General features: G+C 32.8%; 2 protein-coding genes across 3 annotated transcripts; one reads left to right on the plus strand and one right to left on the minus strand.

The window, feature by feature from the left end:
- Positions 1 to 10,733: 10,733 nt before the first annotated feature.
- Positions 10,734 to 12,310, minus strand: LOC112289184 (uncharacterized). The gene is made up of 4 exons (XM_090254500.1): positions 12,178 to 12,310; positions 11,807 to 11,948; positions 11,290 to 11,345; positions 10,734 to 10,855 (listed from the first exon to the last, which is right to left on the minus strand). Exons 1-4 carry the CDS (start codon positions 12,308 to 12,310, stop codon positions 10,848 to 10,850), a joined length of 339 nt encoding a protein of 112 aa, XP_090110626.1. The 3' UTR covers positions 10,734 to 10,847.
- A 182-nt stretch (positions 12,311 to 12,492) lies between these two features.
- On the plus strand, positions 12,493 to 16,246 carry LOC112289183 (transcription initiation factor TFIID subunit 14b). Of its 2 annotated transcripts, none has more exons than XM_024534181.3 (8): positions 12,493 to 12,905; positions 13,335 to 13,478; positions 13,747 to 13,835; positions 13,999 to 14,217; positions 14,502 to 14,686; positions 15,004 to 15,122; positions 15,354 to 15,512; positions 15,791 to 16,246. In XM_024534181.3, the coding sequence occupies exons 1-7, from the start codon at positions 12,774 to 12,776 to the stop codon at positions 15,435 to 15,437; spliced, it is 972 nt and encodes a 323-aa protein (XP_024389949.1). In that variant the 5' UTR covers positions 12,493 to 12,773; the 3' UTR covers positions 15,438 to 15,512; positions 15,791 to 16,246. The 2 variants fall into 2 exon arrangements, with proteins under 2 accessions (XP_024389949.1, XP_024389950.1); XM_024534182.3 differs by lacking the exon at positions 12,493 to 12,905 and adding an exon at positions 12,908 to 13,140.
- Positions 16,247 to 17,225: the final 979 nt, after the last annotated feature.

Raw genomic sequence — 17,225 nt, forward strand, 5'->3', positions numbered from 1 at the left:
TACCATTTCTCCCAATCATCTTACCTCACAACATAGTATCTCTTTTTCTCCCGATAGCGTTTATTACTTCTATTCAGCAATGCCTCTGTATCAATTATGAAACAAATCAACATGGACTTGGCTGTCAGACCTTTTTGCTGCACATGAGTGAGAAGTAGAAGATTCAAACAATCTTACACTTAGGTGTCAATCTTCTGATGTTGCCAATGTGGGCTTCAGTTCAACACTGCCTGTGGATAACCGCATTACATCAGCCGGCATTGATGGTACCTCGAACTGCAGTGTCCCGTAGCTGCAACTGCTAGCTTGTGCGCTACATTGTTGTGTCAGTAAACTGTTGACACTTCAAAAAGCAGCTCTGTCCCAGTAAGTTAGCGATTACGGAGTTTCACAGCCTGGGATAGACTGGATCCAGCCAAACTCTGCCTGCATCAGCAGCTTCCTCATCATTCGCACTCATGTTGGCTGTTCATCGCTTTGAATTACATTATTGGGTGCTTCCTGGCCGGAAGGGCAATATATTATGTTCTTCACAGCTACCTGTGCAGATCCATGAGGACGAATACCGAAACATTGACTGCACATTCTCTCGATGAGGATTCTTCAGGGTTTATGATGCATCCACAGCAAGGCCACTCCTACCTCTCTCTCTCTTCTGCTAGCTTATATAAGTGAGTTGATGAGGCCTGCACTGGATATCTTTTCAAAAAACTGTGCAGATTTATGGCAATAAAGGCTTGTGAAAGTGTGCAGTGGTGTGCACAACAATGGCCCAGTTGCAATGCTACATTGACCATCACACCCACTTTAATGGAATATAGTCTGAAGTCAACTGTCATACTCCACCAACTCTCGCCACCCACTTCGGCAGGATGAATGTGGACACGGCAGTTTTGTGGTACCGGCGAGATGGTCTCGGTGAAGTAGACTGGTGAACCTTAGTGCAATCCTTTCTTGCCATCAGACTTCTTTCAGAGAAAAGCATGGTGTAAGGGGTGATTAGGTTTAGAGGAGAAAGCGAAATGTTTCAATTATTTTAATGATTGTGATCGGTTGAAATTAAGAAGTCTCTTTAAGTTGGCTTTATTTCTAGAAAAATCAACCGAAAAGGTCATAAAAAGAAAAGATGACATAAAATGTGTGTGTGTGTGTGTTTTCTTTTTTCCTTTTTTGGTTTTTTTGCTACATAAAATGATTAATTTTTTTTCTTAGTGTTTGTATTGGAGCCACCTTTAAGAGGTGATTTCTACAAAAGATTGAAAAATTGGATCAAGAAATTGCTAAGAATATCTATAAAATTATAAAAATTAAATTTTATATTTCTAATTAATATCACAACCAAGATTTGAGTTGTTATATGTACAATCATAATAAAAGGATTTATTTTTTGTGTTATAGCTTCTTTGTACTAAATACTTTTTCCAAAAGTTAAGGCTTCTAAAAAAACAACTTTTCTTTATCAAGTAAGGACCTACATAAGGCTATTAAAGCATGGTGTTTCCAACTATGCTTCTAAGTTTGAAGATCTTTTTAGTTTCTTTACTAACTTGTATAAAGCTTTTGTAAACTTTGTATTGAGGTTTCATGAAGTTAAACAAAATATATCTTTGCATTACATATAGTAACGTTTTGAAGCTTTGATTTACAAACAAATGTCTATTATAGATTTATAGAGTAATTTATTCTATAGCCAATAAGTTTAAGTTATAAAACATAAAAAAATAATGTGTATTTGAGCCATAATGTGCAAAGTAAATTAAATAATTAAAGAACTTACTCCAAAAGTCTGTACTTTTTGTAGGTAAAATTTAAAATAAAAAATAATGTGATTTTACTATAGTACTATTAGTTCTTGTTTCTTATTGAAATAATATATATAATATTATTTAAATTTTAATCATCATTTACTAAAATAAATAAGGAATAATTTATTACATATATATTCACAAAATATAAATTTTGAAATAATATTTATTTTTAAATGAGGAGGTGAAAATTTATTATTATGTTTATTTTTCATATTTTAATTATTTTTTGTTACAAATGAAGTGATGTTGGATATTACAAAAAATAAAGAAGTATGAACTACAATAATTTTTGTAATAATCTAATGCTCAATTTAATATTTAATTTCACTAAATTTCCATAAAATTATTAATTATAATAAATTATAAATAATAAAGTTTTCTATATATATATATGGTTTATTAAAAAAACTAAAAAAACATAAAAAAATGATAAATATTAATCAATGTATGAGTTATATTATTTTATTATATTTTAAAAAAATATTTAAAAGAGAATATACTAAGTTTTGGTTGTTATTTCATGCGACTTCAAAAAACAGACATAGATGATTATAAGAGAAGCTAAAAACATTGCCTCGAACTTTAAAATGCCAAATTTGTATAAATCTTTGTTCAAGTCTACTTTTTGTATAGGCAATGTAAAAGGAAAAAAAATAATTAAATGTTTTTCTTGATGAGATTTTTTTTGAAAAAACATATTTTTAATCAATTTTAAAATAATTATAATGTATTATTATATTTAATCAAGTAATTTATGAACTAAATTAATGGTATAAACTTTAGATGTATTTTATTATAGATTTGGAATATAAAATAATTGATAAACGATTTATCTTTAAAAAATCAATAACTTTTAAAAATCATAAAAGATGTCTTATAAATATTCTATTTTTATTTAAATTAATCTTTATATAAATATTTTTTCTATTTTATTTTTTGAAGCATTTTATAGGAGACAATACTATTGTATAAATTCTTATGTGATAAATTGTACAATCTACTCCAAACTTACCTTTTTTGAGTCACTTTTTATGATTAAATTAGATAAATATATGATGACATAGAACAAAATTTAATTAAACAAATTTTATTATAATATATATATATATATATATATATATATATGCACATTTATAATCTCCACATACAATATGATAGGTTTTTTTAGATTTGGAGACATATGATATTTATATTTATAGGAATATGTTGTAATTTTATAGGAATATGTTTTAATATATATATATATATATATATATATATATATATATATAATGCCATTTTTTTGAATAATTAATAAATGTAATTATAGAGAAAAATTAAAACTTATAATTTTTATAAATTTAAACATGTTTTTAACTTTTTTGTGAACAAATAGATCTTACGTGTGTGTACATATATATATATATATATATATATGCACACACATATTTGCAAAGGTATTGATTTCAGATGGTTGTGTTGGAAGAAGTGCTTACGGTTTTCTTTAAATAGTTGTTTCAAGAGTTTTCAAATATTGAAATGCATATTATTAGTCTTACTCACGCATTTCTCATTTTCTCAAAAAAGTATGCAACTTTGGTTGTTCAAGTCCATTATTGTGGTACTAAATTGCATCACTGCATGTAACCATGCAATCTGGGTGCAACGTGCACACACAAACACCACCTCAAACTAAGCACAACCATCCGAACATCAACCAGAAAAATTGAACAAAAACCTGCCTATGTTAAATTAACGAACACACAATGTGTGAAGTAGAATTCACTGTATCCTCACTATTCTTAATATCAAAAGATTTACTTGGTTTCCCTCAGAAGGTGATCCCGGAGACGATAATCTCATTCTGGGTCACATCTCAAGCACTGAATGAATAATCCAGACCTTATCTTTCCTATTTGGAGCTTTTATCTTTTGGTGTGTGTGTGTGTTGCAAAGAAGGGGGTTTGGCTGTGATGAGAGGATGAGACAGTTCAAAGCCATCCAGAAGAAAAGCCAAAAAAAAGCGTGTTTCTGCTCCAGGATGGTTGCAGAAACAGGATAAAATGCATTCCAGGATATGGTTGCAGCATGGTTTGCGCTGCAGCATCTTTGCTAAAGGAGACCCACTTGTTGGTTTTCCATTTTTTCCATCTCGGCATCATCGACTACACCGAACTAATAGCTTTTGTCTTTCGCCCCTTCCGATGCAGCCTCCAAATTTAGTCACCTCTGGCTCTCGGCATTCCAATCTCATGTCTGGCCACTGTTTCGATGCAAAGAGGGTCAGTAGTTCATGTGAGCACCTCGAAAAGTGTGTGAAAAGTTCAAGTTGCTGGGATCCAAGATGATGAAGATGATGGTGATGATGATGCAGCTATCGTCCTGTAGTGAAGGCTTTCAATCACCTGGACACAAAATAGTGACTCACATATTAGTATGTGTAATGTGTTTTTAACTGTCTTTCATCGAATATTACTCGCGGAATCAAGAGTTTAGTGCAGTATGTTGCTGTGGACTAGTAATAGCTAACATGGAGGAACGATAGAATTATCGACACTGGGTGGGAGATACAATCTTGAGCTTGTACGCAAGCTCGGAAGGGTCTTTCATCACATTGACAAACTGGGTGTAGATGTGCATCAGATTGCACAAAACATTCTCAACGACATCAACTTTAAAGCGAACAAATGTAGGCTGCAAGATGGAATAGTAATGAAGGATTGTGCAGGTCGATGGAGAAAATAGAGCACCTGCAAGAAATTTTCCACAGGGCTGTATCGGCTTCATTTCCACATACGAAGTGCATGGGTTGAAATTATATTGTCTCTGCTTCAGCAAAGTAGTTTGCAGTTTTTTTTTTTTTTTTTTTTTTTTTTTTTTTGTGTGGAATTATCAACATGCTTTCTTTGTTCACCAGATGGTCTCTATGAAACCACACGTGCGGAGATGGCAAACACAAAACTTTGTAAGTTACAAGGTCTGCAAGGACAAGAGTTCTCTTTCCTGTTTCGTTTAGAAACACAGTTTTGCAAAGACTGGTAACATCGCCGTCCGGAGAGCCACAGATGCGACTTGATGTCGGTTACAGAACTGAGAGTATTCTCGGTGATTCTGAATGGGTTTCCGTCGACAATGACTCGTAATTGTGATATGTGTTTCTATTGTGTAACGAGGCAAGATGTGTCATTTGGAAAATTCATTGCATGGATTCATAGGCATTTGCACCACAATATCGACGAGGTATTCTCGACTGTTAAGTGATATATATATATATATATATATATATCATTTTTCTGCATCCGTTTCAGGGCATTTACAGGTGGTCATAAAGCGAATAACGTGCTGGTGCTTCGATGCTGTACTGGTAACCCAGCCTCGCATTTCCTGATGAAGAGATTGCCAACTTATCAGCAGCGAAAGAAGAAAAACAACGATAGGATATTTTCACAACAATTGTGCAGGTTTGAAACTTGGCCTGAGTCAATGATTCCATGACAGTGGTAGCAAAGAAAGAGATCTTTTTGGAAATCCTTTAATAAAGATAAATCTGGATATCTAGATGGCGGCAAGAAAACTGTCTGTCGAAATCAGAAAGGAGGGTCGGATAAAGGCGCTGTGGTAAGTCGGAACGAGATCAAGGAGACAACGGCAGCAAACCTCTGGGGGAAGCGGGCAAAAGACCTTGGCTACAAACCCAAACCTGCAGGCTATCAAAAGTACAAGGAATATATCCAGATGCTTGATGGTTGAGAGTGAGAGATCGAGATCATAGAGAAACAGGTAGAGAGAAAGAGAAAACTTATGATTTTCTTGAGCTGTTTCAATACTGTGGATTACTTAATCCAATCCACAATATTGAAACAGCTCAATAAAGATCATCGAAGCGCACCTAGTTAAGTGGTGAGGAATCAAGCTGGACTATCATTTTAAAAGGTCCTGATGCTCCATCTGTGAATCAGTTGAAGTAAAAAGTTTTATCCTAAAAAAACACACACACTGATGTTAACTCTACACTACTCTAAATTACTCTAACAATTACTTGTTCAGTTGCATAATTCTAAAATTAAATTACTATTTTTTCTATATCTTATTTTTAGGGAAATGATAAAGTGATCCAAATTTTTACTACATTGATCCACATGCTTACATCATCATTGTACCCTTTCAATCCCATCCTCATTTCCAACTATTCCCATACTTTCAATTGTCACCCTTGTTTTGAACCCCCTGCCGCCATCTTTAGCAATGGTTAGGAATAGAAAATGACTAAAAACATGGATGGGGGCTGCAAGAATGCAATGATGGTTAAGATAGAGTAGGTTGCTTTATCATTCCCTTTATTTTTATAATAAGTTTGTTTTATATTCTTATTTTTATTGTTGATGCTTTGAATAGTTTTCTTATTGGTTGTGATCAAGATTTTGAATTTTTGAGTGGTAAGGATTCCAATTGATTTGATCTTTTTGATTCAATTACAAATCTCAAGATGTTGATATCTTTTCTACTTTGATTTCAAATTGTTGGACTCCACATTCTACTTTTGTTGTATTTGTTGATAATCCTATAGATAGTTATTGGCTTTGGAATTCAAACTAGTACAACCATCGCCAAAAGTTAGCTACATATGTGGTAGAATTTGGGCAAGATACTATTGGAAGAAGAGATGGATCAATTTATGAGGTTATTAACAATGTTAATAATCTTGAAAATTCCAAATCCAAGATTTTGCACTATGAAGCCACAAGAAATGAACCTTTCTAGATTGTGTTTTTTCATAATATGACCATCAAATTAAAAGGAGAATTTTGGATATCTACCTACAAAACCATTAATAGCCATGGGATTGAAATCCATATCTACAAACAAATCTCTATTCACTAAGAAGAACATGTTATCATTCATAGATTGTGCATTCATGATATAATTCATGAGCTTAACTCCTCTCAAATGCAAGTCTTTCAAATCAAAGTGGTTAACTATAAATCAAAACAAGATCCTTAGAGGGATGGGATCCAAATCTGGTCATTTAAACATGTCTAGATTGATCATTGTTATTTCTCAAATGCTCTAGATGGTTTGATTGATATTATCAAAGGTTCCACTAACATCACTATTTCTAAAAATTTCTTCACAAATCTTAAAAAGATAAAAATTCAAATTCAGATAATTTTTTGAAGTACAAAGTTTTCAAAAGTTAGTATTAAAAATTATTTTGACTCTTGAGTTGAAACTTTGAAAGCTTTAATGTGGATTTTTTTTATTATCCTACTATTACTCTTTTATTCTTTTATTATTATTAATTTTTTATTCTTGTAAAAAATAATACAATTAATGTTATTGGATTCATTATCCAAGGATGAAATAGACAAAAACATGCATGTAACGATTCCCTTAAGCAAATTTGGATCCAATCTTGTTCAAAGAATATCAAGGTAAGGATTTCTTTTCATTTTAAAGTTTTGTTGGATTTGGTTTTTTTTGAATTTTTCTCAAGGCTATGGAAATTGAAAAGAAATGACAAAATAATTTAGAAATATGAATCTTTGAATTTAGAGCTCAATATGGAATTATCCATATTATCAACAATGATTATTCAAATAGTTGGGACAAGTATGCAACTAGTAGAAGTGAGGATCCAACTATACTTAGTAAAGGCAATTATTTCAAGCCAAAAAAATTCAAAGAAGTTACTAGACATTTTAATGAACAAAATAGTCAAAAAAAAGTTGCAAGCATGTTGGTATGTCTTGCTCAAAGAATTCTAGATATTATCAAAAACATTAGACCTTAGTCTCCTAAAAAACTTAGAAATTAGATATTTAGTTTTTGTAGAAAATTTATTAATAATAATGGTGATTATTAGTCTTTAATATTAATGAAATAACTAATCAATTTGACTTAAAAAATCTACTGAATAGATGTGATATATATATATATATATATATATATATATATATACTTATATAATCTTTATTTTTTTATTTTTTTATACTTGAAACACTACATCCATCTATGATATATAGCAAAAGTGTTACTACAAAAGGTTTTTATTTTTTATTTCTTATTTTTAAAGAATATAGTCTGAAGAATCCAATTTTTGTTCTACAAGTAGTTTTATTTTTTTAGATGTTTTATAGCGTGCATTGAAGCATTACATTTTTATTGTGTTTAATTTTTAAAAAAAATACATATTTGTCTTAGTTAATTTTTTTTCTTTGTAATTTTATATAAATTAATTTATAATTTATAATTTGATAGTTTTAATATTGTATTATTTAATTTAGCATATATAATTCAAAGAGTAAAATTGATTTTTAATATATATATATATATATATATATATAGAAACATATAATCAAAGGATTAATTTAATTCAGTTTGATTTTGATTCTTTCTTTTTTGTATAATTATCATATCTATTGTTGTCGGAAGGTGCAAATTAAGAAATGGAATTTGATTTTTTATATTTCAATATTAATATTAATATTTTTTTTAATTATGATATATTTTATTTTAGAATAGTATAAAATCAAGAGATGATTATGGTTATAGAATATATATATATATATATATATATATATATAAATTAAAAAATATATTTTATATAAAAATAACTACTTATACTCTAATATTTTAAGACTTTTTAAATAGTTCATATGTTATAAAATATATTTTAATTAGATGCTTTTAATTCTTTAAAAAAATATTAAAATTATTAAATAAAAATCTTTAGCTATCATCAATAATAGTATGGACAACAATAAGTTTACTCACACATCTAGTAGCAAAGATGAATTGCCAAATGCTATGAAGTTTTTAGAAATCAAATGCCAATTAAAAGAATTAGATTTTGGCATTTGCATATTAAAAATGCAAAGTACATGTCATTTAAACTACATATTTCTATTATCTATGTTTGATCTTTGATCTTATTTTAGATTTTAAAATACTTATAGGTATCTTTGAACATATTATATTTATTTTTAAGTAATATTGGAGACCATTCTTCTTTCATAAATAAACAAAAAATGTCAAACAAGACTTTATTAGATTTTGATTGGATTTAATATTGTACATATTTAATTATTTTAGATATTATTTTTTTATAAATTGAGATAAAAAAATTGGTAATTAAGTAAAAATAAATGCACTACACAAAAAGCAAGTAAACACTATATTTCTATTTAATGATTTTATTATTATATTAAAAAAATATTGTGCTACAGAACAATCTTAATTGCAAAATAATATTAAAAATATCAACTTCTTTACTTGGATAATATGTATTATTAAAAGTATATTTGTTGTAGTTGCATATAAGTCTATCAAATTTAGCAAAACATTTCATTGCAAAAATAAACTATGTTATATCTGTATTATTATTTATATTTATATTAGTAAAAATATTTATGTATATTTTAAAAATAAGTATCAAATTTTTTATTTTAAGTATATAAATTTCAACATTTAAATATGAAATTGATACATTATAAAAAAAAATCTTATTTAGTATTTATTATAATATTCTTTTTGTATTATCAAATAATATTTTTTATATGCATAACTACTGCAAATATTATTTAGGGTCTTATAATATATATCCTAGAATTTTAATATTTTCTGATTTTCTAATATAATTTTTAAATATTTTCTTTTATGATTTTTTTTTTAAAAAAAAGTATTTATATTTAGTATAAGACATAGAAAGTAATAGCTAAATAATCCTTGGTCTATATAATATTAATAGCATTGGTTTAGAATCAAAATGCCACAAAATTCTTTAGCTATTAATTTTTCTAATATTTGACATTATACAATTTATTTAGGCCTTATTGTCGCATTCTATTTCTAATAAAGACTTTGGTCTATATTTTCCCACATAAATAATACATAGTATTATGTACCCACTATATGATATGTAAATCAATTTAAATCTTATATAAAAAAAAATTTATTAAAACTATTTAATTTTTTTTCTTAACTTGTATTATTGTTTTGTCTTTTTGACTTCTATATTGTCTCTACTACCAAATTTTTGTCAATAAAGTATCTTATAGATTAATGACTTTAAATTTATATTGCAAAATAATAACTTATCAATAAATAATTGTTGAATTTGAATTAGAAACAATACTTTGTTATATAGGTCTATAATACTTATTTTATAATGTATTAGGATTAAAGTTTTCTACAACCAAGAGTTTTAATTGTAATACATAATTTGATTTAATACAAAAATATTTAATATTTTCTTCGATATAGATGCTTTACTTAAAGTAAGTAAGAATAGCCAAAGATATGTCACAAGACCATTTATTATTAAAATGTTGAAAAATATTATATTATATTATATTATATTATTTATTTATTTACAATTGAATATCATTTACTGATTCTAAAAAAATTCTAAGAAAATATTTAAGTAAAAATGTGATTATAATTTAGCTAATTGGACCAATTAGCATTAATGACTCCATTAACAATTCAAAATGCTTATTTTGTTTTATTTAGGTTTTATTTAGTTTGAAGCTTGGTCTTGTGATGCATTCGTTACAAACAATCATATCTAACAACATATGATGAATACACTAATCACTATTTTTTTCTTCACATACAAACAAAGTCTTTAATCATAATTTAGATTACTCAATCCAACCCTCATAAATCTAATACACAGAAAGCAGCTTCAAATTATCAATTTAAAATTTCTAAATAAGTGTAAGAAGAAGAAGAAAACGTCAACATGACAATACAATGAAAAAAAAGTCAACATGACAATACAATGAACGTGGCTAAGATTTTACGATCTCCCAACTATTTCCAAAGCGGATGAATCTCACAATTTAAAACTCAAAAACTTAATTGATAGTCATAGGGGTCTAGTAATGGACAATACCTCAAAAAACAATGATTTGAATCTTAAAAAAATACTAATTCTCTTTTTTGGTAGAATGTGACTCCAAACTGTAACAATTTCTGAATGAGTGGATTTGGCTGATTTAGATATTTGAAGCAAGAGATTTGACTAAATTAAACAACTTCAAGAACTTAAGAGTGAGTTCAATACACTGCAATAAACTTCCAATTAACAGATTAGAACCTTGAGTCCTGAGAGCTTCAATGAGAAGAATGCAGAGCATCATCAAAGTGAAGAGATATTTTTATTAGACCCAGACACACCAGGGAGCTTGGAGCAAGAAAATGTAACTCAGAAAAAAATTCAAAACGCAATATACAATTGATACATAAAACCACAGCATACGTAAGAATCGACTCTGCAGCCAAAAATACACCTTATCAGCCAGGATCGGCACCGAGCACAACTTGTCGCATTAATTTTGAACAACAAAGGACCAATGGTTCTGAAGACAATACAGGATGGAGGAAAACAAATGACCATGGCGCTGAAGATAACTCCGGACCAACCACGGCGAACACAACCTGTGCCAGGTACATAAAATCCACACAGGGCCAGCAATCCATGCTAAAAACCAAAGCTCACCTCGCATAACGGCTTGCAAGCATTGGCACTCCTTCACCTCATGTGCAGATGATTCCCTGCAACGGAAACATACACGTGAGAAACACACTTCTGTGCTATGAGCATCGCATTCTGAAATTTACAATCGATCTTAAATTCTGCAAGTCACCATTTGCACCCAGACTTGTAACATTCGCACATCCTCATGTAAATAGGAGATGAACATCTGCATCAGCCGTTCTCGGATGTTACAGCTGAACCTTAGACCTAAATTTTGATACGACAATGACCCTTCACTCACTCCGCAGCAGCTCTCGATCTTTCTTAGAGGCTTTTTATTCAATTTATGTAGCCATGCTAGGAACATGAGCTACTGTACCCTTTCATGAACATCTCAACCTGCATGGGAAGGTCTAGTGAAAAACGCGTTTGGCTTTTCTTTTGAGTAACAGATTTACACATATCATCGTAGCCTACAATTATCTTGCGGCAAATGATATTAGTGTCATGCCTTTCAAGCGTTGTTTCGTTATCTTACAGAATGTGACTGAACCCCTTCCGTTTTAGTTCTGTGAACGATAGGAGATTGTAGCTTTTGTTTAAAGAAAACCTCCAAAAGAGCTTTGCAAAACTGGAAAAAAAAAATGCACGTCCTGTTTGGGGCCCAACTCGCTGCCTCCCTTCACTTCTGGACTACTCCCAGTGATGAGAGTGATGTATAAACATTATCATCAAGTAATCCTGATTTTGAATCCTCTGAGCACCTGGGTACTTTCTTTTTTCCGCACATGCAGTAACAACACAATCAACAAATGCAGATCAAAGAAAGGGTTATCCGTTTCTCCATCCTGAAACTTTCACAGTTCCACTGCGAACGTCAGGGCATCCTCAAACTCAAAACGCTCTCACCGTCGCTGTAATTGCAATCCGTCAGATGTAAAATCTTGCAAACTATCCCCGAATCCGCACCACAGCTATACTCAGCAGTATGATTCCCTATCCCAGATGCAACGCCGTGAGGGAGTCTGCAATCGACCTCCATTACAGCAAAGCCTTAATGCAAACGAGCAGATCTACTTTAAGATTTAAACAAGTGCTGTCATTCGGAATGCATCAGAAGAAAACTACAAGCTCGATGCGTTGCAGATGACGCGGGAATAGATATCCACGCTCATAGAACGAGGACTGTGCGCCTTTTACCGTGATCTTCGGCGTCTTGTGAGCATTGTCTGGGGGTCAAGTGACGATGAAGGATTGCAATGCAACTCTATAGCGGTACACGACATGGAGTGCTCTTGAGCGCGCCGAATTCTGGGGTTGTCGGCACTGCGGGCTTATCGTTTGGATTAGCTTTTGCGGGGGTGGAATTATGTCGGATTGCTGGATGGTTTCTAGCCTTTTCAGTCTAGGGTTTGAAGAGTTTTGATTTCGGTGCCATCCAATCGAACCGAAAAGGTATCGTGATCCGAGGTTAGGATTGGAATTTGTAAACGAGAGGTAGAGGGATGGCCGCGGCGCAGCCCGTCGCTTCGTCCTACCTAAACCCTTCAGGGTCCACCACGAGCGCTGGATCTAGCGGTGGAGCTCCTGTTTCGTCTAAACGCAAGAGGCGTCTCCATGACCTCTCTCCAGATGAGGTGCAGTCCTTAAACATTTCCTCCCTGGATGTAGAAGCGGTTTTTATGGTTGATAGTTTTTATCGTTTGGAGGGCAAAGTTAGTACTATTTTCTGTTTGTTGTCGTTGTGGATTTCACTCGAATTAGGGTTTTAAAGAGTGTTTAGTCTGCACTTACATTTGCGAAGTTTTCACATGTACATACGGATGTTATGTGTCGAGGTTTCATGAATGATTTGCCAGCTATGGTTTCACGGTAATCCCGGGTTTTCCTTTGTGTTCGCTGTCCAATAGTTTCGCAACCCAGTGGCATTAGATCTTTGTTGCCTGTTGCATCACAGCCTACATCACGTGGTTTTGCGAGCATCTAGGGTAATTGAAGGCGGAGGGTAATTGAATTCGTCAAGGTTTGTCTGACACAGTTTATATTCATCTGGATTCTGTACGTAGATCAATGAAATAGTGGCTCTGAGGGGAAAGATGTCCCAAGCTGTCGTCGGAAAGAAATATGGAATCGAGCAAACAGAAGTGAGCGCCATTCAAAGGATGCAGCGTGTGAAAATAGCCCGCTTGGTGGATGATAACGATAAGAAGGTGCAGTGTCCACACTTTTGTGCATGCTTGCTCTTCGAGCTTTCCGTGTACAGTCCGATTGTTCAATCTGTACTGATAAGCAGCATCTTTTTTGAACAATATGGATTCCGGAGCTCGACCTCTGCGGCAGAAAAGTTCTAGGGTATCTTCAGAATCCTGGTCGTCAGTCAGTGAAATGTGCCAGATTCGCATTCATTTACTACTCAGGAGATACAAGCTCTTGTTGTATTTACAATCACTTTCTTACTCGTTGATGATTTCTCTGCAGCCAATGGTTGGAAGAGTTAAAGGGGTGGAGGTTACTATCCCAATCGTATATGGTTCCATCGCCTTTTGGCTTGGAAAGAAAGCGGCTGAGTAAGTTCATACTTTCTCCTATTCACTCAATATTTGTGACATGTGCTTGAAATCTGTTCTTCAGGACCTATCGTGTCCTTACGAGCTTTGCTAGTTGATAAAACTCATGTACCTTATCTGGTTTGATTGATTAAAATGTTGATTGTATGCCTTCTGTCCGCAGAAGCACACACAAGTGGACAACATATGTTCGGAGTGCTAATAATGAAGACCTCAGTGTTCTGATTAAAAAGGTTGTTTTTCAACTACATCCCAGCTTCGAAAAACCTACAAGGACAGTAGAAGCAGCTCCGTTTGAGCTGTCAGAGTCGGGGTGGGGAGAGTTTGAAATTGGCATTACTCTCCATTTTCATCCGGACGTTGGAGAAAAGCCCTTAGAATTGTAAGTTGGTTCTCTCCTAAATTCTGCAAATATACTTGTACAATGGCGTTAAGGGAGGTGATAACGTTTTGAGATGTTAGGTGGACTAAATAGTTCTCTATGACGGATTTTATGGTTTCAACAAAACCAAGTGGTTTTTAAGATGATTTGCTTCTTGGAAGTCGGATAAAATGTACGTCGCACTAAGTGTTTTGCTAGGATACATTAGCTCATAATCATCAATTACGCTAATATCAATTGTATCCCAATTCGTCAGTAGACCTAACTGTGACTGATACAACCAGGTTTCATCACTTGAAGTTGTACGCTGACGATGAGTCAATTCCGCAGACGACAAAGAAGCCCGTTGTTGTGGAATCATATGATGAGATAGTGCTTTCAGAGCCTATGGAGGCATCATTTGGTCGCTTGCGTAATCATCCTGTTGCTCGAGTGATAGGCAGTCCTGCGTCGCCACTTGTTCTTCCAGGTTAGTCTTTCTGTCTCTGCCTGACTACATATCAATGCCTTGGTTTATTTTGTTAATAATTACTTTGGTTTTGCGAAGTTGCAAGTCATCCAGTATGTCACAACATGTCTGGCGTCATTGAGGTGTTTCATCATCAAAAACGTACTTTTGTTTACTCTATCTCATCAAGTCTTCGATCCTCTTAGAACTTTCCCTAGAATTCTAGATTCTAGTATTTTACTTCGAATTTGAAATACTGTAACATAAGAGTTTGTCAGCTGTGCATTTCAGTCTCCATTTATGTATCGTCAACCTCAATGTGCATTGGATTGATATAGCCGCAGAAGGCTCCTTCGAAAGGAATGGAGGAGATACGAAGGATCATTCGCTACTGCAGTGGTTTATGAAGCACTCGGAAGCTGAGGACTTGAACTTACTTGCAACTGCTCGCCAACAGGTAGTTTTGTACTGTGAACCTTCAAAAAGTAACGCTGCTATGTGATGAATTTTATTTCTGCAAAGTTAGTTCACCCTGTGTTATAGCACATAAATAACCATTATGAAACACAACATGCATTGTCTTGTAATCTTGTGTCCCTATTGTTTAGAATGCTGGTCTTGTTCAAAATGATGGATTCTTGCTTAGAAAGTGAGTGCGGCAAACTCGTGGTGGTATTGTTTGTCATAGGTGTGTGCTGCTGCTGCGAAGTTAAAAAAAGACCTTGGTGTATTAGAGACTGAAATTTCGCGTATAAAAGCAACTACACATTAGCATGTTTATCCATGCGCACTCTAGATATCAGGCGGTGTATATCCAGGCATACATCGTATTTTCGATGTTTAGGAGGTATGAACCTGACATGTTTGCTCCTTGCAGTGTGTCTATGTTCGTAAGTTGATATTAGACAGTTCACTATATGTTGTTTTAGTTCATTGATGTGGTTGCGTTTCGTGAAATTCAGCACTTAACTGGAAATTTTGGACTTTGCTCTTTATTAACTTTAAGGTTTCTCTTTTTTAGTGGCTGTTCTTCTAGAGCCGCTTAGGCCAAGAGGGATACATCCTGAGAATATGTTCACATACAATTCTGACAGTAGCTTTTTAATGCTGCATGTCTTTGGTCAGGTGCGGTGAGATCGAGGACAGCAAGTGAACCTTGAAGCACTTGCAACGGTTATTGCCAAAAACAACCTTTCTCTTACATTCAGGGTCGTTAGGTAGCTTGCCTATACTTTTTTCAAGACTGTTCTGGAGTTCTGTATTATAACAGCAGCATGCTTTGTCTGAACTGCTATTTTTTTTGTCCGAGAAGGTGTTTATTGTAGTAGGGATCGTGTGTTTTAAATGTTGAAAAGAAAACTTGGCAGGAGAAAGAACTCGCACTTGATCTAATGTTGCAGGAAAAGTGATCTTAATTTGGCACATGTTCCTGCTTTGTGCTGCATCAATAGTTTCTTGTGACAAAGATCTGTCGTCGAGTATGTGTACCCGGCAGTTTCAGTCCTGTCAGGGATCAGGCGTAGTAATGACCACTTTTGCATGTACGGGAGTTAAGTACAAATCTATCTTTAGATTAGCTAACTACATCTCGGCAAAATATTGCTTGTCGATTACTGCCATATAGGTGGGAAATTTCGCTTGGAAATCATTTTCTACCCCACTTCAACTATGCTGCTCTTTCTGGACAAACCGTTCGGCATAGAAACGGAGCAACGTTAAAACTGAATTGGAATCCACACTCTTATACATATTAATCACTGTCTATTGAATGACAATTCAGTAGACAAATATTATATTTTTTTTTAAAAACAATTTGCTCAAATTAGAGTTGGATGTGATCCCCTATTTGTCTGTCTATTCAAAGAAATTCCACTTGTGCAATGTCTTCTATAGGGTCGAAGATGTCATTGACATGAGCAGTGTAACAAAGACATATACACAATCTTTATTTGACCAAGTGGTTGTTATGGATATAAATTGCAACAAAATTTTAAAAATAACAATACACTCTTATATCACCAAAAAAGAGAAAGTAAACAATTAGAAGATAGATATAGAATTGAAGTAAATAACTATTGCCAAACCTAAAAAGACTAACAAGTCTTGAAATAAGATGGAACAAATAAAAAGCATTGATAAGAGTGAGGAAAACTTCACTTTTGCCTATATATATTCTATTTACTACAAAACTATGTGGCAATGTCTTGTAAGCCATATGACATACATCTAACTTATAAGACGCATATCTAATTTGTAGAGCAAGTTTTTGACATGAGTGCTATATAGCCAACTTATAATACAAGTCACTAAATGCACAATATTTGGCCTACATACTGGTCACATTGTCAACCTACCAATCACTTATAAAAACATGTCAAGTCCATAAAGAGTTTAAAAAACTTTCTAATAAGATATCGACAATTCAACTTACTTCTACTTACTTTTATCATATCTACTTATATAAGTAATAATACTTGTGAATATGTCTATCAATTACAATAATTGGTGGTTTTGCACTCTTTCAAGTAGTAAGAAATTGATTAAAACAAAAGATTAAAAA

The sequence above is a fragment of the Physcomitrium patens genome, chromosome 12 (assembly GCF_059467195.1).
Source record: "Physcomitrium patens ecotype Gransden chromosome 12, ASM5946719v1, whole genome shotgun sequence".
NCBI lineage: Eukaryota > Viridiplantae > Streptophyta > Bryopsida > Funariales > Funariaceae > Physcomitrium > Physcomitrium patens.